This window comes from Gadus morhua, chromosome 4 (genome assembly GCF_902167405.1).
Source record: "Gadus morhua chromosome 4, gadMor3.0, whole genome shotgun sequence".
In the NCBI taxonomy this organism is placed as follows: domain Eukaryota; kingdom Metazoa; phylum Chordata; class Actinopteri; order Gadiformes; family Gadidae; genus Gadus; species Gadus morhua.
The window spans coordinates 39,860,182-39,888,136 of NC_044051.1; the positions used below are offsets into that span (position 1 = coordinate 39,860,182).

The window sequence follows — 27,955 nt, forward strand, 5'->3', positions numbered from 1 at the left end:
AAATAAAAATGTATGGTCAAACATACGTTATATTTATACATGTATTGATTCGTAAAGCAATAGTTGCCAAGTTGTGATTTTTCAGGACCCTTGGTTGGTTTTAAACCTTAAAATGGCGGCAATCAAAAAAATACAGACCATTCAAGTGTAGCATAACAAAATAACAATGTTTTTATTTTATTGCAAATTTAAAAAACAAACAAAACTTAAAATGCACTAATTTTTCGAAAACGCCTCTTTGAACAATCCTGTCTCCGCTGGCCCAGAAGAGGCAGATTGAACTTGCAGTTAAAGCGTTGAGAAAAGTGAGGTTAGATGTGGAAAAATACTAAAACGGTTTTGCTGTAATTCCGCCAGAGGAAATTACCAGAAAGAAAAAATGTCAACTCCACAGCTCATCTTAAACTTTTACTCCCTTGCAAAAACCTTAAATCCTGCAAATCCATCGGTTTTAAAAAGAAAAAAAATGAAAGAAATGAAAATTGTCTGCACGTCCAAAGTTGCGCTCCTGGGTAACCCTCAAAGAGGACTCGAGAGCTTGAGACAATACTAGAATCGTCCAAAGTGGAAGGTTTTAAAACAAACGGATGCCTCGGGCCTGAACAACTCTGATTGGCTGACGGGAGTCAGAGCGAACACAGCTGATTCGCTTCTCGGTAGCCCTTGTGTGACTGTCAAACATGCCGTATGCATGCGTGTGTTTGCGCCCTCCCTGTAGCAACTTTTGAAACTCGACGTCCCTGGGAGATCTGATAAATAAACGTTAAATTGACCAACACGCGTCAAGTTTTGAATGCAACGTCTTTCGCCCCCAAAAAAAATCAAAAACAGAAACCGCCATCAGCGTCCAAATCGAATCAAACCCACCATGACCTCGTCTTAACCGTGAAGTGCTCATCGCCACCACTGGTCGGTCACCATGGCAACAGGGTTGAGGTAGAGATTCGGTTCTGAAGTTGAGGACTGATGATTTGATCACAGACTCACAGGCGTCCACTAAAACTAGCTCTCTGGGCTTCTCTGTGACAGGAACCCATCAACTTACGAGTTGGAAAACGTACACGCACATACACACACATACGTGACCGTTAGCCTGTAACACCTCCTTTGTGGATAAGTAACACGAACATCCAGCTCGGTGAAATGAGACCCTGGTTTCCCTTTGATGCCTTTGCTACTTTAATTAGACTCCAAACCCCGTAATGCCTTGGGGTCTGATATACTTGTACTCCTTTCACCCAAGTCCTGACCGTTCATGGATGCAGACCTGGTTCAAGATTCTGAAACAAATACAGTTGTGATCGGTCCGATCCAGAATTTAACAGAACCGACTTTAAACTATCTTTCTTCCTGGACGGACTCGTAGATATTTCACACACAAACAACCAAAGAAACAAAATGGCCAAACTCCAGAGCATCTCCCTCAACTCAAGATTTTTCAAAATTTGCCTGGATTCACCGAAACCTACCTCCCTAGGTACGAGAAAAAAAAAAAGATGACATCCATTGAACGAAGCGAACGCAAAAAAGGAGAGGATGACAACTTTCTAAAAAGAGAACGGGAGCACTTTTAAACTGAACATCTTTTTTGCATAATAATACTATCATTCCAGACGAGCATACGAAGCAAGCAACGGCAAGACAACAAAAAAAATATTATTTCATGGCCTTGATTGCTCCGGGACAAAAAAAACAAAACAAAACAAAAATAATTTGGTTGCCTGTTCTTCTGGCAATCCTAGCGACCTTCTTGTGGGAGACGTCTTGGGAGGCTTTAAGAAAAGTTAGCTTTGAAAACATTAGCGCCGTGCGAAGAGGTGGACGAAGAGGAGGGCAAAACTTTGGCAAAGACGAGCTCACGGCCCTCCGGGCCGCGCCCTTACGAATTCCGTCCCGGTGGAAAATAGTTCCTTGTTCGTTTTTTGTTTTTGTTCGTTCGTTTTATTGTGAGTCTGCGGGGCCCGTGGAAAGCGATTGGCTGCAGGTAAATGCAGGGGGGGGGGGTGTTGTGGGAGGGGAACGGGGGAGTAGCAGATGGGGGAGGGGGGCCCCACCCCCTCACATGGACTCAAACTCGTCGATGCGCTGCTTGGTGTTCCCTGAGCGGATCTGCCGCAGCGTCTTGTACTTGTCGCGTCCGGCCTTGACGTTCTCGGCGTGCAGCACGTCGTTCACCGTCTTCTTGGTGTCGTCGCGCGCGTCCGCCAGCTCAGAGGTCAGCGTCTGGACCCGGGGGGAGGGGGGGCGGGGAGACTGGGTTAGAGGGGGCTCGGAATATAAACGGTGGGTAAAATGTCTTAAACGTGGGGTGCCAAATATGGAACAACTAGCATACCATTATTAGGTGACCTTTAGGCCCAATCCCATTTCTACCCCTTATCCTTCCCCCTTGTTTTGAAGGGGGAAGGGGGGAGGGGTAAGGGGTAAGGGGTAAGGGGTAGGAATGGGATTGGGCCTTAAAGAGAATGCGGACATCACTAGGTCCTCACAAAGTGTTGATGTGTCTGGGGGCCGTAAGGTCGGAGCAAGGTGAGCGTGTTTATGTGGACATCATACGGTCCCCACAAAGCAGGGGTTTGGTGAGTGAGTATGAGTGAGTGAGTACGTGAGCGGATGACTACATGAGCGAGTACATGAGTGAGTGAGAATATGAGTGAGTACATGAGTGAGTACATGAGTGAGCGGGTACATGAGTGAGTACATGAGTGAGCGAGTACATGAGTGATTGAGTACATGAGTGAGCGAGTACATGAGTGAGTACATGAGTGATTGAGTACATGAGTGAGTACATGAGTGAGCGAGTACATGAGTGAGTACATGAGTGAGTGAGTACATGAGTGAGTACATGAGTGAGTATATGAGTGTGTGACTACATGAGTGAGTACATGAGTGAGTGAAAATGTGAGTGTGTACACGAGTGAATGAGTGAGTACATGAGCTAGTAAGTAAATGAGTGAGTGAGTACACGAGTGAGTGAAAATATGAGTGAGTGAAAATATGAGTGAGTCAATACACATGCGTGCGTGTGTACGTGCGTGTGTACGTGCGTGTGTACGTGCGCGCCGCGCCCCACCTGCAGCTGCTGCTTGACGCGCTCGTTCTTCTGGGCCTCGGTGACCCGCTGCTCCTCGCTCCTCAGCTCCAGCTGGCTCACGCCCTCGTTGGACAGCTCGGCGCTGGCCTCCGCCTGCTCGTCATCCTGCTCCGAGTGCTCCCCCTCGTCGGGCCCGCACCCGCCGCCGCCGCCGCCGCCCGCCGGCAGCGTGGCCAGGGGCGTGGCCAGGGGCGTGACCGCCGTCTTCAGCTCCTCCTTGGTCCGCTCCAGGTCCTCCTGGGCCGACATGGCCTGGGGGGGGGGAGGGGCGACCAATCAGAACGCAGGAAGGACCGTTGATTGACAGGTGGGCGTTTCCCAAATTTATTTCTTATACTCCAACTTTCATTTTTTTAGATAATTTTTTATACTTCTAATTTCTTTCAAATTCGAACTTTTCTCAGCTTTATTAGAGATAAAACGATACACTTTATATCATATAATACTATACTAGCTTTAAGTGTGAAAAGGCTGCAATAGCGCTTGAGTTGATAAGTTCTTAGCCAAGCTATCTTTGTTGTGTACGGGGGAACGGGTTAACCTAGCGATGGCAAGTGCTTCGTGAACGTCTTTACTGTACCAGCAGCGATATGTTGTTTCTCTTTCTTCTGACGACTGTACTTATTGTAAAAGCATCTTCTATATGCCCTAAAATTAAATGATGGGGGTAAAAAAATAACATGGATAACTAAGAACAGACACTGCACTGTGCTGAGAACAATAGACTTGCGATGGATTGTTCCAGATAGACTGCTACTTCATCAAAGAGAGGAGCATTTAATGGGTCGATTATAAAATAGGTTATTTGTTTCTGACCCCAATATGGGGTCAAAGTTCAAATAAATCTTGTTCGGCACACAAGAAAAAGACCAATGTCAGGAGTGTTTAAAACAAAACCAGTTTTTGTTTTTGCAAATTCACGAAAATGTCGCAGCGAGGCGCTACGGCGGCGGTGTGGTCTCCATGGCGACGGCAGGGCGTACCTTGTGCTGCCATTCGTTGGCCTCCTCCTCCTTCCTCTTCTTGGCCTCCTCCAGGAGGGCGATCTTAGCCGTGAACTCCCCCAGTTCAGCCGCCTGACACACACACACACACACACACACACACACACACACACACACACACACACACACACACACACACACACACACAATGAGTCCAAGCAAAAAGAACACACAAATAAACACACACATGTGGACTGACTAAAGGCTTAGTTATGGTTCCACGTCCATTACGTCCTTGCGTCAGGCCGTAAGGGCCGGACGTGCGCCTCCCAAAAATGTTAACCTCGCGTCGAGGCGACGCAGCAGCGAGGGCTGTGATCGGTCCTCTCACAGAAACCCCCACGCGGAACCCAAACAGGTTCACCTCTGCGTTCAAGTCTTTAATTCCAGCAGTCAAAGACAAACACACGAGAGAAGGGGAGGGGCTGGGGCCACCATTTTTGTAAAGCGTGTTCCACAGGTCTGTCTCTGTCCGCCATTGTTGTTTACATGAAAGTGGCTGGATAGATCGGAGCAAAGTGGGTGAATCCCCTATGGGTGGATGCACTCTAGCGCCCTCTGTAGGCCGATGTTGGTAATACATTTCTACCAGACTAACTGTGACCTTTCTGGATGTTCGACTATTGTGGATGAACGAAATCGATGTCAACCTGATGATACAAATTTGGCGGAAGCAAAGAATCACACGTGAACCTCTTTCCCCGGCCTGATTTAGACCAAATGAACGGGGGGGGGGGGGGGGGGGGGGGGGGGGGGCGTGCGTTTAAGCTGCCGATGCTGAAAAAAAAAAAACAGCATCCTACGTCATAAAGCTCAAACCGATGAGCTTATGAGACCAGAAGACTGACCGCCCACGTTGACTGGAACGCAACGCAACGGATTTGGTCTGAATCTGCCCCAACACACTTAGACTTGTGGAGACGCAAACGAACACAAACACATCGACAGAAATACAGGACACACACACACACACACACACACACAAGGACCCACACGGTAAAATACACACACATCGACACACACACACACACACACCCCCAGAGTCCTACCAGCTGCTCCTGGTTCTTCATCTGGTCGGCGGCCTGCCGGGCCAGCTCGGCCTTGGCCTCCTCGGCTGCCTGCCGCTCCCTCTCCAGCCGCTCCGCCTCCTCCCGCGCCCGCTTCCTCTCCGCCTCCAGCTCCAGGGCGCGGCGCGTCTGCTCCTCCAGCTCTGTGGGGGGGGGGGGGGGGGGCAGTTAGTACACAGAGAGACAGAGACAGAGACAGACAGAGAGAGACAGAGAGACACAGAGAGAGAGAGACACAGAGAGAGACAGAGACAGAGACAGAGACAGAGAGACAGAGAGACAGAGAGACAGAGAGAGAGAGAGAGACACACACCGAGACACACACACAGAGAGACACAGAGAGAGAGACAGAGAGAGAGAGAGACACACACAGACATACACGAGGTCACACACACAGACAAACAAGACAAACACGCACACACAGTTGGAGAGTAAACCCATTTGAAGGAAAAGAGTGAGAGAACAAGAGAAAATAGGAAGGAAAAGGAGTGAGAAGACGACAGAGGCAGAGAGAAAACGAAAGGAAAGAGAAAGAACCAAAGAGAGTGAGAGGAAAAACAGAAGAGAGAATAAGTCAGAAGAGAGTGAGAGAAAGGGAAGGGGTGAAGTGAGAGAACAGGGTGAGAGGAGGAGGAGGACGAGGAGGAGAGGGAAGAGAGGGAGAGGACGAGGAGGACGAGGAGGAGAGGGAAGAGAGGGAGGAGGAGGAGAGGGAAGAGAGGGAGAGGGAGGAGAGGGAAGAGAGGGAGAGGGAGGAGGAGGAGAGGGAAGAGAGGGAGGAGGAGGAGGAGAGGGAAGAGAGGGAGGAGGAGGAGGAGAGGGAAGAGAGGGAGGAGGAGGAGAGGGAAGAGAGGGAGAGTGAGGAGGAGGAGGAGGAGGAGGAGGAGGAGGAGGAGGAGGAGGAGGAGGAGGAGGAGGAGGAGGAGGAGGAGGAGGAGGAGGAGGAGGACACCTCTCTGGGCCCGGAGGGTCTGCTCCTCGATGGTCCGCAGCCTCTCCAGCAGCTCGTCCTTCTCCCGCTCTATCCGGTCCTTCTCCTTCTCCGCGTGCTCCCGCTTCTTCTTCTCGTTCTCCAGCTGGGCCCTGCACACGACAAACATGGCCGCCGTCAGACCAGGTGAGGACCCGACTACTACTAGTAGTAGTCGTAGTAGTCATAGCACTAGTATTGTTAGTTTTAGTGTAAAACTAGTCCTAGGAAAATTTGGTAGGAATTAATTATGATAATCTGGATGCATGCTTGTGGACCGACTGCAACGGAGAGCTTGTGAGACTGCTCCATGTTCGATTGACCTGTCGCACGTGGAAGGGGTCAGTTCCTAGATATTTCCGTACGAGAACGAACCGAACGAGGGTGCAAGTGCAACGACATTGTAGCAAACGAGAACCCCAAAACCACCTGCAGGCGTACACACGCCCTCGAACTCAGATTCAAATCAAATCAGATCTTGCATTCCCTACATGTGGGTCCGTGAGTGTGCACGTGGCCGTGTGGGTGTCAATTTGTGTGTGCGTGTGTGTGTGTGTTTTTGTGCGTCTGCACGCTTGTGTCTGTGTGCATGTGTGCACTCTGGTACCTCTCCATCTGCTTCTGCTGCTTCTCGTCGCGGGCCTGCGCCTTCATCTGCTGCACCTCGATGGTGTCGGGCTTCCGGCGCCGCATGTACAGCTCGTGGTTGCCCATGCACAGAGCCAGGATGCGCTTGTTGATGCGCAGCCGCGGCGCGTAGAACACAAAGTCCTGCGGCGAGCGAGAGGTCGAGGGATCGAACCCCGAGCGGACCGGGAAATATCGAAGAAAAAATAAATCGATTTTTAGAAGCAAAAACTTTAGAAGTAGTAAAGAGAGTAAGCGAGAATTGTTAGTTTTTTAAAGGGCTTGAAGAACTTTTAAATCAAAAGATGTTAAAGTGCAGCCTGGAAGTGACGTATTGCTAGATTTTTTTTTTTAAGTTTCGTAGGAAAAGGTCAGGAATAAGTCGTTTGATAAGTGAAGGATTTTAAGACCAGTGAAAACGTCCTTAGAAATTTCTAAAAAGGCAAACCGGTGCAAATATCGGATATCTCATTTTATAAAGTCAGTAGAAAAATAAGTAAGAGGCAGAGCGTTTTAGGCAGTGAACGTTTTTACGACGGAACTCAGACGAGGTGGTGGTGAGGGGGTCTGGGGGTCTTACCGGGGCCTTCTTGTCGATGGGCTTGATGACGAACTTCTTGTCGTTGAAGGAGATGTTTCTGATCTCGCTCCAGGGGAAGCCGATTTTTGGCGTCAGCCTGGACAAAGGAAAGAATTTTTTTTTAACACTTGAAGCAAAGTGATCAAACTCTTATCGTCATTTACGTCTTTTGACACTTTCTTAAAAAATTTTAAGTCTTTTTAAGCCTTATGACTTTTTGGCAGAATGCCTAGATTATCAATTTTACATAACCCTTGTTTGTTCTTTGTTTTGTGCTGCCATTATCGGTACTTAAACTGTCCTACCCTACACTCGGTGTGGTTGTTGCTGAGTGACATGCTGCGTGACACAGTATGCAATCTGCAGAACGCTCTGCATTATCACCAAAATGGGAACAAAGCTCCAGATATCGGCCACGGATCAACACAGGGAACAGACACCAAGTTTATTAGCGTTAAACAACTCTGGAATGGAAGCTTCACTCATAACATCATGGGGAGTAAAGTCTTACTGCATTACTTTTTAAGGCCCTTTTTTTTTTATGATTGGGACAAATGAAGACTTGAAGGCCCTGCAGTCCTGATCACTCCTGCATTCCTTCTCTGGAAGAAGAGATCCCTCCTCTGTGCTCCACGGTGTGTCCCCCCTCTGGGTTTGTGGGAGTTTTCTCTCTACTCCGGAGGGCTTAGGGCGGGGGGGGGTGTGTGTGAGTGATTAAAGGCTACAGTTATAAACTTGACTTGACTTGTTGCAGGTTACAACACAGACAGCGCTGTCGCCTGCCGAATCGACGGCCGCCAGTAGATGGCGCGTGTGAGGCGCATGAGGCCGACGTGACCTTAGTAGAGGGGGGGTGGTTCTTTTTTAGAGATGACATTTGGGTCAGCAACATTTCAGTCACCGGGGGCCTCTCCTTCCCCACAACATTTAAACGCCTGGGGCCCCTGCGCGTCCCTCTCTCCCTCTCCCTCCCCCTCCCTCCCTCCCCCTCCCCCTCCCCCTCCCCCTCTCTCTCTCTCTCTCTCTCTCTCTCTCTCTCTCTCTCTCTCTCTCTCTCTCTCTCTCTCTCTCTCTCTCTCTCTCTCTCTCTCTCTCTCCCTCTCTCCCTCTCTCTCTCTCTCCCTCTCTCCCTCTCCCCCTCTCTCTCTCTCCTCTCACTCCCCCTCTCCTCTCACTCCCCCTCTCCTTCCCTCTCCCCCTCTCCTTCCCTCTCCCCCTCTCCTTCCCTCTCCCCCTCTCCTTCCCTCTCCCCCTCTCTTCTCTCTCCCTCTCTCCCCCTCCCTCCCTCTCTCCCCCTCCCTCCCTCCCTCTCAGGGCGAGAGAGGACACGAGGGGAGGGGGGGGGGGGGGGGGGGCGAAACCAGCCAACTGACAAAAGCAGCGCACGGACAGCGCGACCTTGGGATAAGTCTGGAACACCAACAGTCAAAATAACTTTCACTTAAAGATAAGGAAGAGGAGGGGAGGAGGAGGAAGATAAGGAAGATGAAAGTGGTGGCCATGGCCCGTAGAGGGCTGAGGGGTTTGAGGAAGAGGAAGTCAGCGTGGGACCAATCAGAGGGCCGGAAGAGGAAACGCTGTCAGGGGCGGCGTGATGGACGCACCGCCTTCCTTCCACGTAAGGGAGGGGTGATTAACCTTCACATCATGTCGGGAATACCCCCCACCCCCCCTTCCTCCACAATGAACTGACGCCATCTTCCTCTACAGTCACCCGTGGCTTCGGAAACACGGAAACATGACATTATTCTAAATATACACACACACACACACACACACACACACACACACACACACACAGGTTGTATCCTGTGTCGAGGGGTGAAGAGTTCATCGCAACTTACCCTAATCTCTTACGAGAGAGTCCTAGAGAAACCGTTTCAGTTCAGAGAGCCAGATTCAAAGTATGAACGCCAAACCGAAATGGAACACTGGAGCCATCTGCCGCCATGGTAACGCGGCTTGGGAAATTACAGTGCAGATCTCACATGTCGGAAACATTTGATGATCGACTCTCAAGAGGATATGTATCACTCACGACTCTCTCAAGTCAATCTAAATATCAAGGCTGTGACTCATTCAAAGAAAGCCCGTCATTCATGCTAAACGAGAAATGCTTTTGGCAAGATTTAGCTTCATATACATACACGCAGATAGTACATCTAGGAGGATCTACGGGAAACACAGCAGGAATGTCAATAGCCATACAATCCAAACAATCTGGAAAGCTTGTTTTCACTCCAAACTAGAGAGAGAGAGACCTAGTTAAACGAGCACTGACTGCTCACTCGTTTGGTGTTTCCATAGGAACAGACATAGTCCCTACAAGAACCCCGGCGATGTGCTGGCGTCATGGCAACAAGGCGGTCCCCGTCAGGACTTAGGACAGAGAGGAGGAGATGGGAGGCAGACGTAGCATGCTAAAGCTCCAGGACTAAGGACGTAGCGACCTCGCTAGCGCTGTTGTGTTTCGGACCAGAGGGTTTGTCAAGTAGCAGTCCTGAGCTAAGTGCTAGCGGGCAATAACCAAACTCCAGAAGGTACCATGACAGGAAAAATAAAAAGCCTGTCTTTGAATCAGTCTGAAGTCAAGTTTAAGTCAATACCTCCATAACAGTTAAAGTCTCAAAGGGCTTTACAGGCCATAGATTGATTCCCCAATAAAACTCCTACCCCAATAAAACTCCACTAATGATCAAGGAAGAAGGCCTGAAGAAGGAACGCAGAGTGGGGGATCCCACCTTCAACGAATGGTCAGAAGTGTAGCGGGTACCATAGTTGACATAATAAAATAAAAAACATGTTTTTACTTTAACATTTTACGTCAACCTCCGTTAGAACATTGCGTCGGAATGACGCGAGCTGAAGGCTTTTGCACGCCGCATTCGTCGCAAATCTATCAAACAAAACGAAGGGCGCCAAACCCAGGCTTTCCAACAGAGAGGAGGAGACGTAGCACGCTTGCACGCTAGCGCCCAGAGCTAGCAACCACGCTAGCGCCCGTCGGCGCGTTCTCATACCTCCGACTCTTCCCATCAGAAGTCCTGATGCTAAGCGTTCTTGAGAGCGTTCCCGAATGAGCGTTCCCGAGTGCGCTCTCCGGAGAACCGCTCCCGAGAACCGCTCCCGAGAACCGCTCTCGAGAACCGCTCTCGAGAACCGCTCTCGAGAACCGCTCTCGAGAACCGCTCGGCGGCGCCCCTTACTTGTCGTCGTGCTCGTAGATGTTGAGGCCCAGCGCGTCCACGCCCAGCCACAGCTCCGTGCCCTTCTTGTTCTTGATCTCAAAGTAGTTGACGCCGTACATCTCCAGGTCCTGGGTGATCTTCAGGTACTCCATCATGGAGTCCTCCCTGGTCGGGGAGGGGGGAGAGAGAGAGAGAGAGAGAGTCAGCTGCGCGGTCACAATCCCTCGGGGGTTTGAGAACTCCCTGGGGGAGGTCTTAGACATGGCAGAGTTTGGTAGGATCAGTTTGTTTTCGTTCCGGATTTATTTTTGGTTGCGTTTTTTTATTCTTTATTATGAAGTGAGATAGAGGGGAGGCATGGGAGGGGGGGGACATGCAGCAAAGGGCCGCGGGACGGAATCGAACCCGGATCGCTGCGATCAGGACTGAGCCTGTCTGGGACGCGCTCTAGGCGTCGTCGAACCCTCTAACATATACTAGCCTTCCGTTTAAAACATTTCCCAAAAAATTATGTCTGGAGGGGAAACGAAAGTAAACCGTAAAAAAAACGATGGATATCAGATCAGGAAACAGACGTTTTAATTTCCTCAAAACACTCAAGCCAGCCCTGACGGCACGCGCCACAACAAGCATGGACCTGCTGACACTCACACACCATTCCTACCGACTCACACACACACACAAAGAAACACAATTAGCACGGCTACAGGCTCACGCACACACAAACAAAAACACACAAATTCGCAATTACCACTCCTATAGCATCACACATACATAAACAAACACACAATTACAACTCCTACAGGCTCACACACACACAAACAAACAGAAACACACACACACACACACCCTCACAAACACACAATTACCATTCCTAAAGGATCACACACCAAGTTCCTACAGTTACTATGTTATGCATTAGGAAGGACAAACACACACACACACACACACCAAAACAACCGGCTTCTCTCAAACACACACACGTATAGGTACGACGTGCACCGACACACACACCTGAGCATTCCTCTGTGTTCCTCGTGCCAGGTCTGTATCCGGTCCTCCCACTGCTCCTTGGTCAGCTTGTGCTGCTCCAGAACCCTACACACACGCACACACACACACACACACACACGCAAATGAGAAACAATCCAGCATTATTTACAGAGGAAATCAACATTTCACTAGGCAACAGATTGATGTAAATCTAAAGAGGGTGGGTGTGTGTGTGTGTGTGTGTGTGTGTGTGTGTGTGTGTGTGTGTGTGTGTGTGTGTGTGTGTGTGTGTGTGTGTGTGTGTGTGTGTGTGTGTGTGTGTGTGTGTGTGTGTGTGTGTGTGTGTGTGCGTGCGTTGAAGTGACATGATCCGAGGTGCGATTGCGTCATTCAGATGTCATGTAAACAAACAGAAGTCCAACATACGTGTTGATAAACCTCTTCTTGTGCGGGCGAATTCGTGAGTGGACGCGTGAGCGACTGAGTGAGTGTCCGAGTCAGTGGCTTGAGGGCGTGTTCAGGTGTGCGTGTGTGCGTGTGTGCGTGTGTGCGTGTGTGCGTGTGTGCGTGCGGACCTCTGGGGCAGCAGGCGATCGTGGGTGAGGTAGCCCGGCTTGTGCCCCTCCTTGCTGTAGTCGCCGTACTTGGCCTGGACCGAGTAGGAGGCCAGCAGCACCGCCGTCTCGGGGGGGCAGTAGTTCTCATCGTTCAGGATGGCCTCCTTCACCTGCAGGAGGAGGGGGAGGAGGAGGAGGAGGAGGAGGAGGAGGAGGAGGAGGAGGAGGAGGAGGAGGAGGAGGAGGAAGAAGGTATTGGTGATCTGTCCGATATTCACGCATTGCTTATCCGCAGTTTCTTTTCTGTTGCAGGTGGAGGAGTAGGGGGAGGTGTGTGAGGAGGAGTAGGGGGAGGTGTGTGTGGAGGAGTAGGGGGAGGTGTGTGAGGAGGTGTGTGTGGAGGAGTAGGAGGAGGTGTGTGTGGAGGAGTAGGAGGAGGTGTGTGAGGAGGTGTGTGTGGAGGAGGGGGGGGGGGGGGGGGGGGTTCGAGGAGGCGTTATTCGAGATGTATGAGGAGGTGTTATTGGAGGTGAGTGAGGAGATGTGTGTGGAGGTGTTAGAGGAGGCGTGTGTGGAGGAGGTGAGGAGGTGTTATTGGAGGTGAGTGAGGAGGTGTGTGTGGAGGAGGTATTGGAGGTGTTAGAGGAGGTGTGTGTGGAGGAGGTATTGGAGGTGTCTGAGGAGGTGTGTGTGGAGGAGGTATGGGAGGAGTGTGAGGAGGTGTTCAGACGTGTGCGGAGGTGGCGTGAGGGACAGTGACCTGCAGGAAGAACAGTCTCTGTGTGATCTCCTGGATGAGTTCCTCCGAGACGTCCTCGGGGAAGAACTTGGCCCGGAACTTGAACTGCAGCGGGTTCTCCTTCTTCACGTCCTGCGCGGTAACCTAGGCAACCACCGGACAACAAAGATGTCATTCGTTGAATGCCCGCACATCAGATGTTTCACCAACCCACACCGGACAAAGACAGACAGACGGACGGACCAACGGAGATGGACAGAAAGAGACGCAGAGAGAGAGAGAGAGAGACAGAGAGACAGAGACGCAGAGAGATAGACAGACGCAGAGAGAGACAGAGAGAGAGAGAGAGAGACACAGACAGACAGACAGACAGACGAATGCAGAGACAGAAGAAGATAGACAGAGAGAGAAAGACCGACAGAGAGAGACAGAGACACACACAGGGAGAGACAGAGGAAGATAGACAGAGGAAGATAGACAAAGAGAGAGACAGAGAGACAGAGAGACAGAGACAGACAGACAGACAGACAGACAGAGAGGGACAGAGGAAGATAGACAGACAGACAGACAGACAGACAGAGAGACAGAGAGACAGAGAGACAGAGAGAGAGACACAGACAGACAGACAGACAGACAGAGAGGGACAGAGGAAGATAGACAGAGAGAGAGATCATCTCCTGGGCTCATTATCAGTCTCAATGGATCCTTTTGTTTGCGAGGATCAGCTGGTCTGAGTTTGTGCACGCTCGCTCACACATACATGCACGCAAACACTGCACAAAGTGAAAATGCCCACACTCACACACACACGGACACACAAGGGGAAGTATACACTAAAGCCCTTGTTCCTGCCAGAGAACCACACTGACAGGGCGCACACACACACTTTCCTGAACTCCAACAAGCGTGTGAAACACACAATTCAGCAAAAGGGAATTTCATTTACACACACACACACACACACACTCTCTTGGGCACACAACACACACACACTCACACCTTCGGAGCCAGACTGGCTCCTGGCAACAGCAGACATCCAGAAAGAAAGAAAGAAAGAAAGAAAGAAAGAAAGAAAGAAAGAAAGAAAGAAAGAGAGAGCAAACAGGAAATGAAAGAGTGGGAGCATGGGGAAGCCACAGTAATGTTGGAGTGACTACAACAGAGAGAGACCAAGAGTGAGACGAGAGAGAAACAGAAAGACCAGAGAGGGGGACCGACACAGACAGACAGAGAACAGAAAGAACGAGACAGAAAACGAGAGAGAGACAGACCAGAGAGAGAGAGAGAGAGATCAGAGACAGACCAGAGAGAGAGAGAGAGAGAGACAGACCAGAGAGAGAGAGAGAGAGACAGACCAGAGAGAGAAAGAGAGACCAGAGAGATCAGAGACAGAGAGACAGAGAGACAGAGACAGAAAGAGAGAGAGATCAGGGACAGACCAGAGAGAGAGAGAGAGAGAGAGAGATCAGAGACAGACCAGAGAGAGACCAGAGAGAGAGACACACAGAGACAGAGAGAGGGGTGGGGGGGGGGGTGACCTTACCTTCTTGTTGAGCTTCAGCCAGGTGCTGTAGCCCTTGCTGTCGGTATACTGGAGGCCGAAGAACCACACCTCCCTCAGGCCCACTGTCTTCACCACCTGGGGGGGCCCCACAACCACAGACACAGTGAGCAAAGAGTGGCCCCTCAGGCCCCCACGACCACACAGAGGGCCCCTCAAACACACAGAGGGCCACAGTGAGTACAGAGGGCCCCTCAAACACACAGAGGGCCACAGTGAGTACAGAGGGGCCCTCAAACACACAGAGCATCACAGTGAGTACAGAGGGGCCCTCAAACACACAGAGCACCACAGTGAGTACAGAGGGGCCCCCCTCAAACACAGAGCACCACAGTGAGTACAGAGGGGCCCTCAAACACAGAGCACAACAGTGAGTACAGAGGGGCCCCCCTCAAACACAGAGCACCACAGTGAGTACAGAGGGGCCCCCCTCAAACACAGGGCACCACAGTGAGTACAGAGGGGCCCCCCCTCAAACACAGAGCACCACAGTGAGTACAGAGGGGCCCCCCTCAAACACAGAGCACCACAGTGAGTACAGAGGGGCCCTCAAACACACAGAGCATCACAGTGAGTACAGAGGGGCCCCCCTCAAACACACAGAGCATCACAGTGAGTACAGAGGGGCCCCCCTCAAACACAGAGCATCACAGTGAGTACAGAGGGGCCCTCAAACACACAGAGCATCACAGTGAGTACAGAGGGGCCCCCCTCAAACACAGAGCATCACAGTGAGTACAGAGGGGCCCTCAAACACACAGAGCATCACAGTGAGTACAGAGGGGCCCTCAAACACACAGAGCACCACAGTGAGTACAGAGGGGCCCTCAAACACAGAGCACCACAGTGAGTACAGAGGGGCCCCCCTCAAACACAGAGCACCACAGTGAGTACAGAGGGGCCCTCAAACACAGAGCACAACAGTGAGTACAGAGGGGCCCCCCTCAAACACAGAGCACCACAGTGAGTACAGAGGGGCCCCCCCTCAAACACAGAGCACCACAGTGAGTACAGAGGGGCCCCCCCTCAAACACAGAGCACCACAGTGAGTACAGAGGGGCCCCCCTCAAACACAGAGCACCACAGTGAGTACAGAGGGGCCCTCAAACACACAGAGCATCACAGTGAGTACAGAGGGGCCCCCCTCAAACACAGAGCATCACAGTGAGTACAGAGGGGCCCTCAAACACACAGAGCATCACAGTGAGTACAGAGGGGCCCTCAAACACACAGAGCACCACAGTGAGTACAGAGGGGCCCTCAAACACAGAGCATCACAGTGAGTACAGAGGGGCCCTCAAACACACAGAGGGCCACAGGGAGTACAGAGGGGCCCCCCTCAAACACAGAGCACCACAGTGAGTACAGAGGGGCCCCCCCTCAAACACAGAGCACCACAGTGAGTACAGAGGGGCCCCCCCTCAAACACAGAGCACCACAGTGAGTACAGAGGGGCCCCCCTCAAACACAGAGCACCACAGTGAGTACAGAGGGGCCCTCAAACACACAGAGCATCACAGTGAGTACAGAGGGGCCCCCCTCAAACACAGAGCATTACAGTGAGTACAGAGGGGCCCTCAAACACACAGAGCATCACAGTGAGTACAGAGGGGCCCCCCTCAAACACACAGAGCATCACAGTGAGTACAGAGGGGCCCTCAAACACACAGAGCATCACAGTGAGTGCACATAAAATACAAAATAATGCATTGTTTTTAATATTGGTTTTGTTTCATTTTTCTAAAACATCTAACCCTAACCCTATAATATCGGGCAAGTTGCATAAAAGGTAGCCCTCATTCGACACTGAGCAACTGCTTCTCCTCAAAGCGACACGCAGCGATCAAGGTGAGATGAATGGTGCTGATGGGAGGGGTCTGAGGGCGTCTCCGTGGTTACCTGGTCAAAGAGCTGCTTCCCCGTGGTGCTGGGCTGAATGGCGAACTCCAGCTCCGCGTCCATGGTGGTGACGCGCACATTGATCTGGGGGGGGGGGGGGGCACACACACACACACACACACACACACACACGGTGAATAGGACTGCATACGCACGCATGAAGCTTTTCTCACTTGGACACCTTTATAAAACGCATGGATCCAAGCGGTGAATACAGACAGATACCTAGAGTGACATGATTAACACGAGTGTACGCGGCGTACTCTGGGAGGGAGGACCTCGGAGACGGTTGAAGCACACCAGCAACCGAAACCCACATGGCGCAGTTGCGTTGCTCAAAGGCACTTTTTTCCCGAATCGTTATCAGGGGTTTTTTTTCGGGCTACAAACTCGTAGCAAGGCAAGAAAAGTATCTAGTGTTGTTTCAAATTGACAACAGAGCCGTCGTTGAGGTATTGTATTACAGCAACGCATTTGATGCGTCACATTTTACTGCACCGCTGAATTATTGGAATTCAAATGAGATCATTGACACCTTTCTGCGAAACCAAAACAGTTATGGCCACAAGGAAACCGTTGAACGTTGCGGTTACTGGCAGAGAGAGGGAAAGAGAGAAAACGAGAAAACGAAAGACAGAAAGAAGCAAGAGACAGAAAGAGAAACAGACAGAGAGAGAAAGAGAGCGAGAGACAGACAGAGAGAGAGCGAGAGACAGACAGAGAGAGAGCGAGAGACAGACAGAGAGAGAGCGAGAGACAGACAGAGAGAGAGCGAGAGACAGACAGAGAGAGAGCGAGAGAGACAGACAGAGAGAGAGAGACAGAGTCCGAAAGACAACACAAAGAGCAGAAGAGACAGACAACAGAAGAGAGAGTTGATGAAAGAGGACCCAACTGACTACTACCAACGAGATAAAGTTACCGGATTACCGGGCATTAAGAGGAGAGGAGAGGGATAGAGATAGAGAGACATATAGGGAGAGACAGCGAGGGAGAAAGGGAGGGGGAAGTGGATCCTAAAGACCAAAAGAATCAAAATGGAGCCCACGCCCAACTCTCCCTCTGGTGAATAAACCACGAGACACCCGTCTGTGTCGCCAATAGCTCTGGACTCTCCCCTGCCGCGTTCCACCGGCCTCACGGTATAACGGCATCACCCACCGAGGGGGTGAGAGTTCATTAAAACGTACTTGACGTACAATGAGTGCCGATGCTGTGCGTGATTGATAAACCTGATCCACGGAACTGGGTGACTTCAGTCATCGTTTCGCGGTCAAACCCATCCGAAACTTGGATGAAGAGTTACTGTACAGTATCAACAGCTCAAACCAACCACGGGGGATTTTTATCACTTCAAAATGAGCCAAGGCTTATAGCTAAAGTAAATAATGACAGCAGTGGGGGCTGTTGAGGTAAAAGAGGTGCAAGATGTTAAAAAGTGATGCCTTATAGTTACAAAGTTATAAAATGGCAGCTAAATGTCAACAACATACTTGTATCATCCCGAAAAATATTCTTTGAATAAAAGCGTCTGATAAATGCCCTAAATGTAATGTAGGTTAATTCTTATATTTGTCTATTCCACCGTTTATCGCGAAGCAGCAACTAAATGTACTACTAGTTAATCTGGCCGGCAGCACCAACACATCAAGCATCCGCAAGGGCTAAATCTCCAGGAACTGCCTTGCCAACACGCCGAGGCAAAGTGGTTTATTCTTGGCCCTGGGGGGGGGGTCAGGGGACATGACCGTCGACTTAATCCATGTCTGGGGAAACGTTTGGTAAACCCTCGCAAGTAGGTACCGTCAACAACAAACAGAGAGAGAGATCTCCCTCCCTCCCTCTCTCCCTCGCTCTCTCTCTCCCTCCCTCTCTCTCTCCCTCGCTCTCTCGCTCGCTCTCTCCCCCTCGCTCGCTCTCTCCCCCTCGCTCGCTCTCTCCCCCTCGCTCGCTCTCTCCCCCTCGCTCGCTCTCTCCCCCGCTCAGTCTGTCTTCCCTGTCTGTTTCTTAAAGTTTACACGTTAAAATACAAAGATAAACCAGCCTACGGCTGCTCGATTAGGGGGAAAAGATTCATAAGCACTATTATTTTGGTCAGTATTGAAATAACGATTAATCAAACGATTATTTTGAACATGATGCATTTTTCAGCATTTCTCTCCAAAAAAACCTTTGTAACAGAACTTTTAAAAGAATGTACAAATTTGTATCCAGCTGTATCGCAATTTCAATAAAACCTTTAACGAATAAAAAGGTTAAATAAAAAAAATAAATGTCACCTCGATTATATTCATTTTGAGATCGTTTGACACAAAATCAAAATCATTACACAGCCCTAAAACAGCCCTGCCCTTTAACAGCGTCCATGTTGCAGTGTTTATATACGGAGAGAGAGAGAGGGGGGATTGGAGGGAGGTGGGGGAGTTAGATTGAAGTGAAAATTCACATCCTTCGGGTCAGGTCACCCCCTCCGTCAGGAAGAGAAAACATTGTAAAAAAAAAAAAAAAAACACAAGACGTGTGGATGTCACAAACACCGGCAGACGTTGGCTCGGTCAGGACGTCCCGGCACGGGTCAACGGCGGGGCGAACGGGAAGCGCGGCGGTGTCGGGTGATGCAACCAGAACCTGAGCTAGCGCTTACGCTACCGCTAACGAGGAGGGGGCCAGCTGGTAGCAAGCTAGTTGCAGCGCCAGGCTAGTCCGCGCTGAGTCGCCAGGTTCCACCGGGGCTGACGAAGGGGTTTAGAGTTAGTGATACTTCCTTTTGACGGTCTGATGGTGAGAGGACAAGGCCACGCTTTGGGACAACGGATCAAATAGAATGCGTTTATTTAGAAGCAGGAGAGAGTTGCACTAATGCGAGTGAGACAGAGTAAAGTATTTGAAAATATGTCCCGTGTGAAAATAAGGACATTTCCAAGAGTTGGCCGGCAAGATGATTTCACCAACTGTGAGAACGGCTGCTTTCTGGGACGGCTCCCAAACACTGAGGTTCTCTGATCCAGTGGGAGAACGAAACCGAAGGCTGACCCAGGCTCTGATTTGGGAGAATTCATATACATAAATCCACTTTATCTTCTTCTTGAACCAATTTGCGAGGCAGCATGCCTCAAAAGGGATTTCAAATGGGTTGGACTGGCATTCACTTCACCCAACATATTCCCCTCGCTTCCTAACTCAACACTAGTCAACCGTTTGGTTACAATTCAGATAAAAGTGGCCAACATGGAGCCACAGAAAAGGTTGGCATGGTGTCCGTCTGTCTCTCTGTCTGTGTGCGGAGGGGCCAGACGGATGGATAATCCCTCTGTACCACAGAGACAGACACAGAGAGCCAAGCCACTGACAAGACAACCACTGTACAAAGCTCAAAGTAAAAAGGCCAAGATAGGCCAAGAGACAAAGAGGGAAAGTAGGCAAGGGAAAGCAAAAATGACGCAGCAAGAAAGACATAGAAGGGCAGTAGAGAGGGTAGGGTGGACAGACAGACAGACAGACAGACAGACAGACAGACAGACAGACAGACAGACAGACAGACAGACAGACAGACAGACAGACAGACAGACAGACAGACAGACAGACAGACAGACAGACAGACAGACAGACAGACCAAGAGAAACCGAGAGGCAGATGGAGTCTAAGAGAGAGAGATACAGAGACAGGCAGAGACCACGAGAGAGAGATACCGAGACAGGCAGAGACCACGAGAGAGAGATACAGCAACAGATAAGAGACCAAAAGCGAAAGAGACACGGCACGCACACATGGGTAAAGCGACCAAAAGAAGGAGTGAGGGACCGACAGAAATAGAGAAACCCATAGAGGGGGGTGGGGGAGTGCCAAACCACTGACACAGCTAATCACACACTCCAGCAGGCCGTGGGGTGGAGAAGGAGGGTCTCTTCTTCTGCAACACTACCCCGCGAGACGCTGACAGAATAATCACTGCTCAGCCAACCCGCCCGAGAGACACAGACACACTTCCCAGAACAGGGCTTGTACGTAGTCGCAAGGCCGTCTACAGTATGATCTTGTCATTACTATTCTACGGTAATGTCTAGGGATCGACCGATACATCGGTCGGCCGATATTATCGGCCGATATTCGCGTTTTTTATGTGTATCGGTATCGGCCGATACGCGGCTGATTTTCGCCGATATTTTTTCGCTTTTTTTTTTTTTTTTTTACTTGTGCTACCTCACCTGTTTTTAATATTTGTTAAATATTGCTCATCTAATTTTTCCTACCTGTTTTACCTCACCTGTTTTTACTATTTGTTAAATATTGTTTTTTATATTGAAGTTCAATAAATGTTCCTTTTTTTAAATTGAGACTTGTAACATTTGTTATCAGTGTAATTTTTATGATTGAGGGAGCAAAAGCAGTATCGGCTCTAAATATCGGCTCTAAATATCGGTATCGGCGTATCGGAGTATCGGCTAAGGCTGATGAAAAAATATCGGTATCGTATCGGCCCTAAAAAATCTGTATCGGTCGATCCCTAGTAATGTCATGGCACACCGAGTATAACACGGTCATTACCGCTATAACACATGCAAGGACTGCATACTGCATAGTGGGGCATAGCCCCCTCAACCAAAGGTCGAGGGGGGCTATTCCCCACTATTCACGGAGCCCGAGGTGAATAATTGTTTTAGTATACACACTACACGTGGACACTCTTTGGCCCTAGCGTGCACATGTGGGCAGCACACTACATTATCTAAAATAATGTACAGAAATGTATCCAGCTGCACTTTCTATAAAATATTGAATAAAAAAAAAACGTGACTGAAATTCGATTAATCGCCAAGCCCTAACACCAAGCCATGCATCATACCACCAACCATGTTGATATTGTCTTTACCGCTGCAGTACTGTTACTGAACACCACGCAACATACCATCATTACCACAATAACAATGTATAAGTACTGAACACCACGCACCATATTAGTGTCATTACCACTATAACACTGCATAAGTACTGAGCACCATGATACATAGTGTCATTACCACTATAACAGAACAGAAGTACTGAACACCAAGCAACATAGTGTCATTACCACTATAACAATGTATAAGTACAGAACACCACGCAACATAGTGTCATTACCACTATAATACAGTACATTGTGTCATTACCACTATAATACAGTACAAGTACTGTTCACCATGTATCATAGTGTCATTACCACTATAATACAGTACATAGTGTCATTACCACTATAACACAGTATAAGAACTAAGCACCACGCATCAAAATGTCAGTACAACTATAATAGTATCACTACCAAGCGCCATACTGTCATTACCACTATAGCGCAGTAACAGTACTAATAATGATGCAACCTACTGTCATTACCACTATAGCGCAGTAACAGTACTAATAATGATGCAACCTTCTGTCATTACCACTATAGCGCAGTAACAGTACTAATAATGATGCAACCTACCGTCATTACCACTATAGCGCAGTAACAGTACTAATAATGATGCAACCTACTGTCATTGCCACTACTCTACAGCATTAGCCAAGAACGACAGCATCATTACCGCCATGAAGTCCACAGTCAGGTGGGTTAAACGTTAACCGGATTCAAAAGGCGGTATCATGTAATGAAGAACTAATGATCTCATCCGTCACGGAGCGATTCACATTCCCCTCCGCTGACGACACTCATTACCGCCGTCAGCCTTTAGCTAGCTCCTCACGCTTAGCCCTTGTGGAGGGTTTAAAGAGCGCGCCGCGGGCGAGGGTTGCCTGGAAACCGTATTTTGGGATGGCGTGTGTGTGTGCGCGGGAACGTCGGGCTCACCGCGCTCTTCTCCTTCGCGGCCATCACCGCTGCGTTCCGGGAGAGGAGCTTCTTCGCAGACGGTGCGCGCGTTAAATGTGCGGCTGTTTGTTTACTGTAAGCCGTTTAGGAGGGGCCTCTGCGGCCATTAGGGGCGAGAGACACACACACACACCTCGTCAGTAGAGCTGCTAATCTGACCCTACTGGGCTCGGAGCAGCTGTCAACCGTTTACTCGAGCAGCCGGACACACACACACACACACACACACACACACACACACACACACACACACACACACACACACACACACACACACACACACACACACACACACACACACACACACACACACACACACACACACACACCCGGTGCTTAGTTTGTGAGTTGGTCAGACAGGCAGATCCACGCGGGGTGGTCTTAAATGACCCTTCCGTACCCCTAGTCCATGCGGGGGTGGTCTTAATGACCCTTCCATACCCCAGGTCCAGATATGCCATGTTTTCCAGATGGCGCTGGTTTGTTTGTGTCGTCGTTGACAGATGAAGGAACATGTTCTGAACCGAGAACAAGGCGGAGGGGGTCGGGAACGTCAGCCAAGCGGTGTTGTTGTAGGCACGTCCCGCCAAATGTCTGTGGACGTTCCACTGGTACCTTCCTAGATTCCCTCTCCACCTCCCTGCGTGAGTCAGTCAGTCTCTCCCACTCTGGAGGTTTTCGTAACTTGCCGGAGGGTACAACTAGGGATGTTAACCGATGACCGTTTGACCGTATCAACGTTAACCGATCAATCTTGTCGCTAGTCGGCCAAAAAAGAATAGTGGGGTCAGTGTGGACTGTGTGTTGGTTTCACTTCACACAAAAAGATGATCAGATGAGGTGACTTATTGGCAGTTGGACGGACACCGCGTCCCTAGCCCACTGTTTAATTCCTCCTCAAGTCTTAATTATTCCCGCATGCGAGCGGCGGAGAATATGATCTCTAAATAATTATGGACAGTAGACTAAACGCTATAAGACTACAGTTAGCCATCTCATTCCAAGATCTTTTTGTGTCTCCTCCAAACTAAACAAGCGGTGTCTCTTCGGAGCTGTCATTTTCTTACATGAGCCGCGGCAATGTTTCATACGAGCTCCTAACGCTGCCCTCTTCCGATTGGCCCCGCTCTCTACACACCGCCAACTTGCAGTACGCATGCTTCAATTCAAACACAGGTCGTGCCGGGGTTAGAGCCACTGCCTCTCACTTGGAGAGTGACTGTGTGAGTCGGAGGCAGAACGGGAGAGAGATGAGCAGAGTTACGAAATAGCAGCCGGCTGGCGCTGCTCGAAATGGCTGTTATTTCAAATTACCGGTACACATTTCAATCTGATCGGTTAACCGGTATTAACCGGTTAATGAGGCTCGGTGGTCGGTCAAGAATATTTTACATTTTCTCCATCCCTAGGTACAACATAGGGGCCGGGCCTATGTTCTTTCCCAGTCAGTCAGTCAGTCAGTCAGTCAGTCAGTCAGTCAGTCAGTCAGTCAGTCAGTCAGTCAGTCAGTCAGTCAGTCAGTCAGTCAGTCAGTCAGTCAGTCAGTCAGTAAGCGTCTCTCCCTGTCTCTGGAGGTTTTTCGTACACAGGGGCCCATAACCGTCACAGCGGGGCCCAATGTCGCAGCAAACAGGAAATCGTGAGCACATGCTACGACTCCATTCAGGGGGGGGGGGGGGGCTCGCCCCTTCCTGTGGCGTCTCCCCCACACATGAAGTAACCTTCCTTCCTGTCCACCCCCACACCCTCCCTCCCTCCCTCCAACCCCCAGCACTTCCCCCAGCAGAGCGACCGAGGCAGTGTAGCAGAGTCGCAAGTCTATTTAGTGAAAGTCGATGGGTTGTGATCTTAAGGCCTTAAAAAGAAAAAATTGTTTGGTTCCGGTTTCCGACTGACCCTGCCAATTTATGTGCGACCCAAATTATTTTATGAGCTTTAAAAAATAAAAAAAAATAAAAAAATTGATGCAAACTATAATTACGTTTTCGTACAGCACCTCTTCATTTTGTACAAGGATGAGCGAATTTTCTCATTTTTAAATGAAAACAACCTACCTATCATTCGCTGCCGCTGGAAAAAATAAAATAAAAAAATAAAATAAATTCCCTACCTACCCCTGACCTCAACTGAAAACCAACAGGAACCAATTATTTATTTTTTTAGGCCTAATGAGAACTCACGCCTGAACGAGTCTTGTTTACATGGCAGAGATGCACAATAGCTCCCCGGCCCAGTCTACTCTCATCAGCTTTGTAGAGAGACCTTGAAGCTAGGGCTGAACAGTTCGTCCAAATATACTCAAAACAGTCACCGTGCCAAGTGAATGGCTTTTATGATATGGGTAAAAGTGTGTAAAAGTCGATTTAGAACATCATTATAAATTAAGTGCTGCAGAGATGCCCAGGCCTTCAATTGTTAATCTCCAGATGTAAGAAAAAAAAAATTGGTGGTACAGACCCCAACAAAACATCACATGATTTTTATCCTTTTTCAGGGAATTTTAAAAAACTGCAATGCAAAAAAACGACCATCGTCACTAACATCGATCATAATAAACCGCAATATGATTCTCTTACAAGACATGCCAAAACGGTGGCATCCAACATCGGCCAATGAAAATCGCCCGAACAGTGCCTAAAGACTTTGCTTTAGCTTTCTGCTAAACACATTGCACTTTCAAGAATGCATTTTCTTTTACTTAGCCTTTGTTTTACTTATCTATTTTATTATATAATTGTTTCTATAACGATGTTTCTATGTGAAGCACTTTGAGTCTGCCTCTTGTATGAAAAGTGCTACATAAACAAAGTTGCCTTGCCTCGCCCCTGGTCAAGTGATCCGCAAAACCACCTGAAGGTACCCCCTATCTCGTCCTTCCTCCACACCCTTCATGTCGTCCTAGCCCCAGGTTGCAACACTCTAGCCCCCCCGCGTCAGATAAGTCCTCCAAGGACTCAGCCATCAAGGCCCCCGCCACAAGATCTGGCCCGAGACCAACTCAATCGCCGGTAGGGAACATCAGACCCAGGACGTGACTCGCTAGGAGGATGCACGCCCGTTCAAGCGACGGGATTGGCAGAGGATGACATCAGTGCCCGGCGCTATCACAGCTGTACACGAGACAGACACACAGAAACAGACAGACACTCACACTTTTGGCCTCGAGGGAAAGCTAGCCAAACGAACTCTGGAAGTTCCCAAGGAACCCCAAACACAAGAGGTCATTGTGAAACCACCCCATGACTCATGGTGCCTGTTCGAGCCAAAGCCTTGGCCACAGCTCCCACTGGATGCTCGGGGGTGTGGTGGGAAGTTACCCATTTCACCAATATTTATCAAATTAGTAATCATACGACCAAATGAGTTGGAACCAGAAAACAAGGAGTGTTTCTGTGTCGCCGAAACACACAAAAAGTTGTTATGACTTAGTGTCTGGCTACGGACCACGAGTTATCTGTGCGTAGTACATTCTTTCCCCACGCCTGTCATCACTCAGATGTTTACATTGCCTAGCCTTTTTGTCGTTAGGCTAGCAGGCAAAAAAAAAATAGCAGTTGGAATTCCTCATATGGTGACAGCTTGACTATAAATTCAACAGATGCTAATGTCGTCCTTGTGCCCCGGAGCAAAAGACATCGGCAAACGTCCAGAGGGCTAACGGAACCAAACCAAGAGTAAACGAAGGCCTACCGTCGCAAAAAAAATCCTAGTTACATTTAACAAACATTACTGCCATTAGCTTAGTGTCAAGATTTAGCCAGCAAAAACACCGTTCCTCAAAGCACACCACTTGGACAGGTATCTACAGGCAGAGAGACGTGTGCCATCACGACACACGCGTGTTATCTTCGGCAGGTTTGACGTTTCCACAGCAACGCTCTGATGCTTACCGGTTTCGGCATGGTGCCCCCTCTGGTGTGGCGGACGACTGAGCTTGGACACTGTTTTCACAAGACCTGAGTGAGAGAGTGAGAGAGTGAGAGAGAGAGAGATCACTATTCCACAACCTGAAACCGAAAGGCAGCAGTAGAATTTCCCCATTTGTAGAAATTCATAATCCCTGGAGGATTCCAATATTCTCCCCTTTGTTGCCATGGTAAAATGTTCATTTCTATGGACTATTACAACTCAAATATTTAAACCTTATCTCTTTATCAGCCCTGTTATTCTCTCTATCATATATAGGCCTATTCGTTCATCCGTTCATTGATTTATCCAGTCGTTCAATGACTACTGAAAGAATATTAGAATAGCTCTCAACATTACCCCTTTTAATCCCATTCTAAAATCGGATCCTAAAACAACACAACACAAGTAGGCCGGATGTTAGGGGACCGGTTTAGAGTCTTGAACCGGAGATGGTTCCAACAGGAACCTCTACTCCTGAGTCAATGGTGTTCCTGATGCGCACATGTACACTACTTTGAAACTGAATTAGAGGGCAGATAGAGCGAGAGGAAACAGAGACAATTCCTGGACTAGCGAACACTTAAAGCTTTACAAGTCGCATTTAGTCCTGCTGATCTTTACATAGTAATTGATGACTATTTTGTTTCAATTAGCATTACATTGACACACATTTTTATATTCGGGAGAACATTAGCACTCCCTTGTTGTCTTTCGTCCAATTCGTACCTTCACCAGACACATAAATGTCAATAAACACGGATTTCTAGTAAGACACTCGAGGATAGGAGCGTGACGGGAGACGACATCTTTGTCAATTCTACCGAAAGGAAACGGATTTACAAGACGGCTTCGTCTCCATTGTGATTTATTTAACCACTCCGCGTCCCGCTGTGAGTCAACCGTTACACACACAGAGAAGGATGACAACCTCTTAACGAGTCATCCGCCAGACCTCGAGGGAGGGGGGAGAGCCTGCTGGGCGTGACGTCACGCCGTGCCCACTTGTAGCGCGTTTCACCCGCCGACGAAAAAAAATGTACACTTAAAATCTAACCCGACATTTGTGGACGTTCCCTAGTCACGTCCGTCGACAAAGTGATGAAGGTGGCTCAGAGTTTGGCTGAATTGTCCAAAAAGTATACAATACGTACAAAAATAGCTTACATATGAAAAAGGAAAGACCACAACCCCCCCGATAAGTCTCTGTAAATTACTCTAAAAGTAATAAAAGGTTACCGTATAAAGACTACATACACCATCTACATTCACACTAGTGTATCGAGAATCAGTATTGCCTCTTGAACCACCTTATATTTTTAATTCCCAAGGGATAACGGAACAGACTGGTCCTAGAAGCCTTCAGACTTGTGAAGTTGGGCGAACATGTATCAAGGTATGACAGAGTGAACGAGGGTACGGAGAAATTGACGAGAATAATATTTAGTACAATTAAAACCGGCCTCATTCACTCGTACACGGGGTATAGACCACCATTTAGCCGAACACGAGGATGTCTGCTACAGCATCAAACTTAAAGCAAGACAAGATCATCTTCAGGGGAGAGGCAGCAACTCACCGCGGGGAAGCGTGTCCTTTATATGGCTTAACCCAGAAAAAAACCTGCGAGATCCTCCGGTTCGTTTTCCAGTAGACGAGGAGAACACGATCCGGTTCGGTGGGTCCTTATCTCGTCGGGGTTTCCCCAGGAAAAGGTTTCACGGACACGGGGTTAAGGGGGGGAAACCATGGAAGTCAGATCTACCGTAAGGCGATTTGCGAAGACATACAATATGGCTGTCGTTGAGCTGCTGCTGGTGGTAGTGGCGGTAGTGGGAAGTCAGGCGTGGTTCATTTCAGAGAGCAGGGGTACGGTGAGATGAGCTGGTGGCTCCCCCCTGCTCCCGAACGTAGATCAGGCCACGTTT

The 27,955-nt window shown here is 49.2% G+C and overlaps 1 protein-coding gene across 3 annotated transcripts; it reads right to left on the minus strand.

Moving 5' to 3' along the window:
• Positions 1–143: 143 nt before the first annotated feature.
• Positions 144–27,940, minus strand: LOC115542091 (radixin). Of its 3 annotated transcripts, none has more exons than XM_030354202.1 (15): positions 27,607–27,940; positions 26,012–26,077; positions 16,280–16,363; positions 14,363–14,458; positions 12,841–12,963; positions 12,099–12,250; positions 11,545–11,628; positions 10,549–10,695; positions 7,343–7,439; positions 6,743–6,906; positions 6,118–6,248; positions 5,148–5,308; positions 4,078–4,170; positions 3,074–3,346; positions 144–2,223 (listed from the first exon to the last, which is right to left on the minus strand). In XM_030354202.1, exons 2-15 carry the CDS (start codon positions 26,021–26,023, stop codon positions 2,059–2,061), a joined length of 1,782 nt encoding a protein of 593 aa, XP_030210062.1. In that variant the 5' UTR covers positions 26,024–26,077; positions 27,607–27,940; the 3' UTR covers positions 144–2,058. The 3 variants fall into 3 exon arrangements, with proteins under 3 accessions (XP_030210062.1, XP_030210063.1, XP_030210061.1); XM_030354203.1 differs by lacking the exon at positions 27,607–27,940 and adding an exon at positions 26,757–26,910; XM_030354201.1 differs by lacking the exons at positions 26,012–26,077; positions 27,607–27,940 and adding an exon at positions 22,101–22,302.
• Between the last annotated feature and the right edge of the window lie 15 nt (positions 27,941–27,955).

Coding starts and splice junctions, on each gene's coding strand:
- LOC115542091 (XM_030354201.1), bottom strand. CDS start 22,124: ATGGCCGCGAAGGAGAAGAGCGCG. Junction 16,364..22,100: donor CCGCGAAGGAGAAGAGCGCG/GTGAGCCCGACG, acceptor CCCCCCCCCCAG/ATCAATGTGCGCGTCACCAC. Junction 3,347..4,077: donor CCAACGAATGGCAGCACAAG/GTACGCCCTGCC, acceptor CCCCCCCCCCAG/GCCATGTCGGCCCAGGAGGA.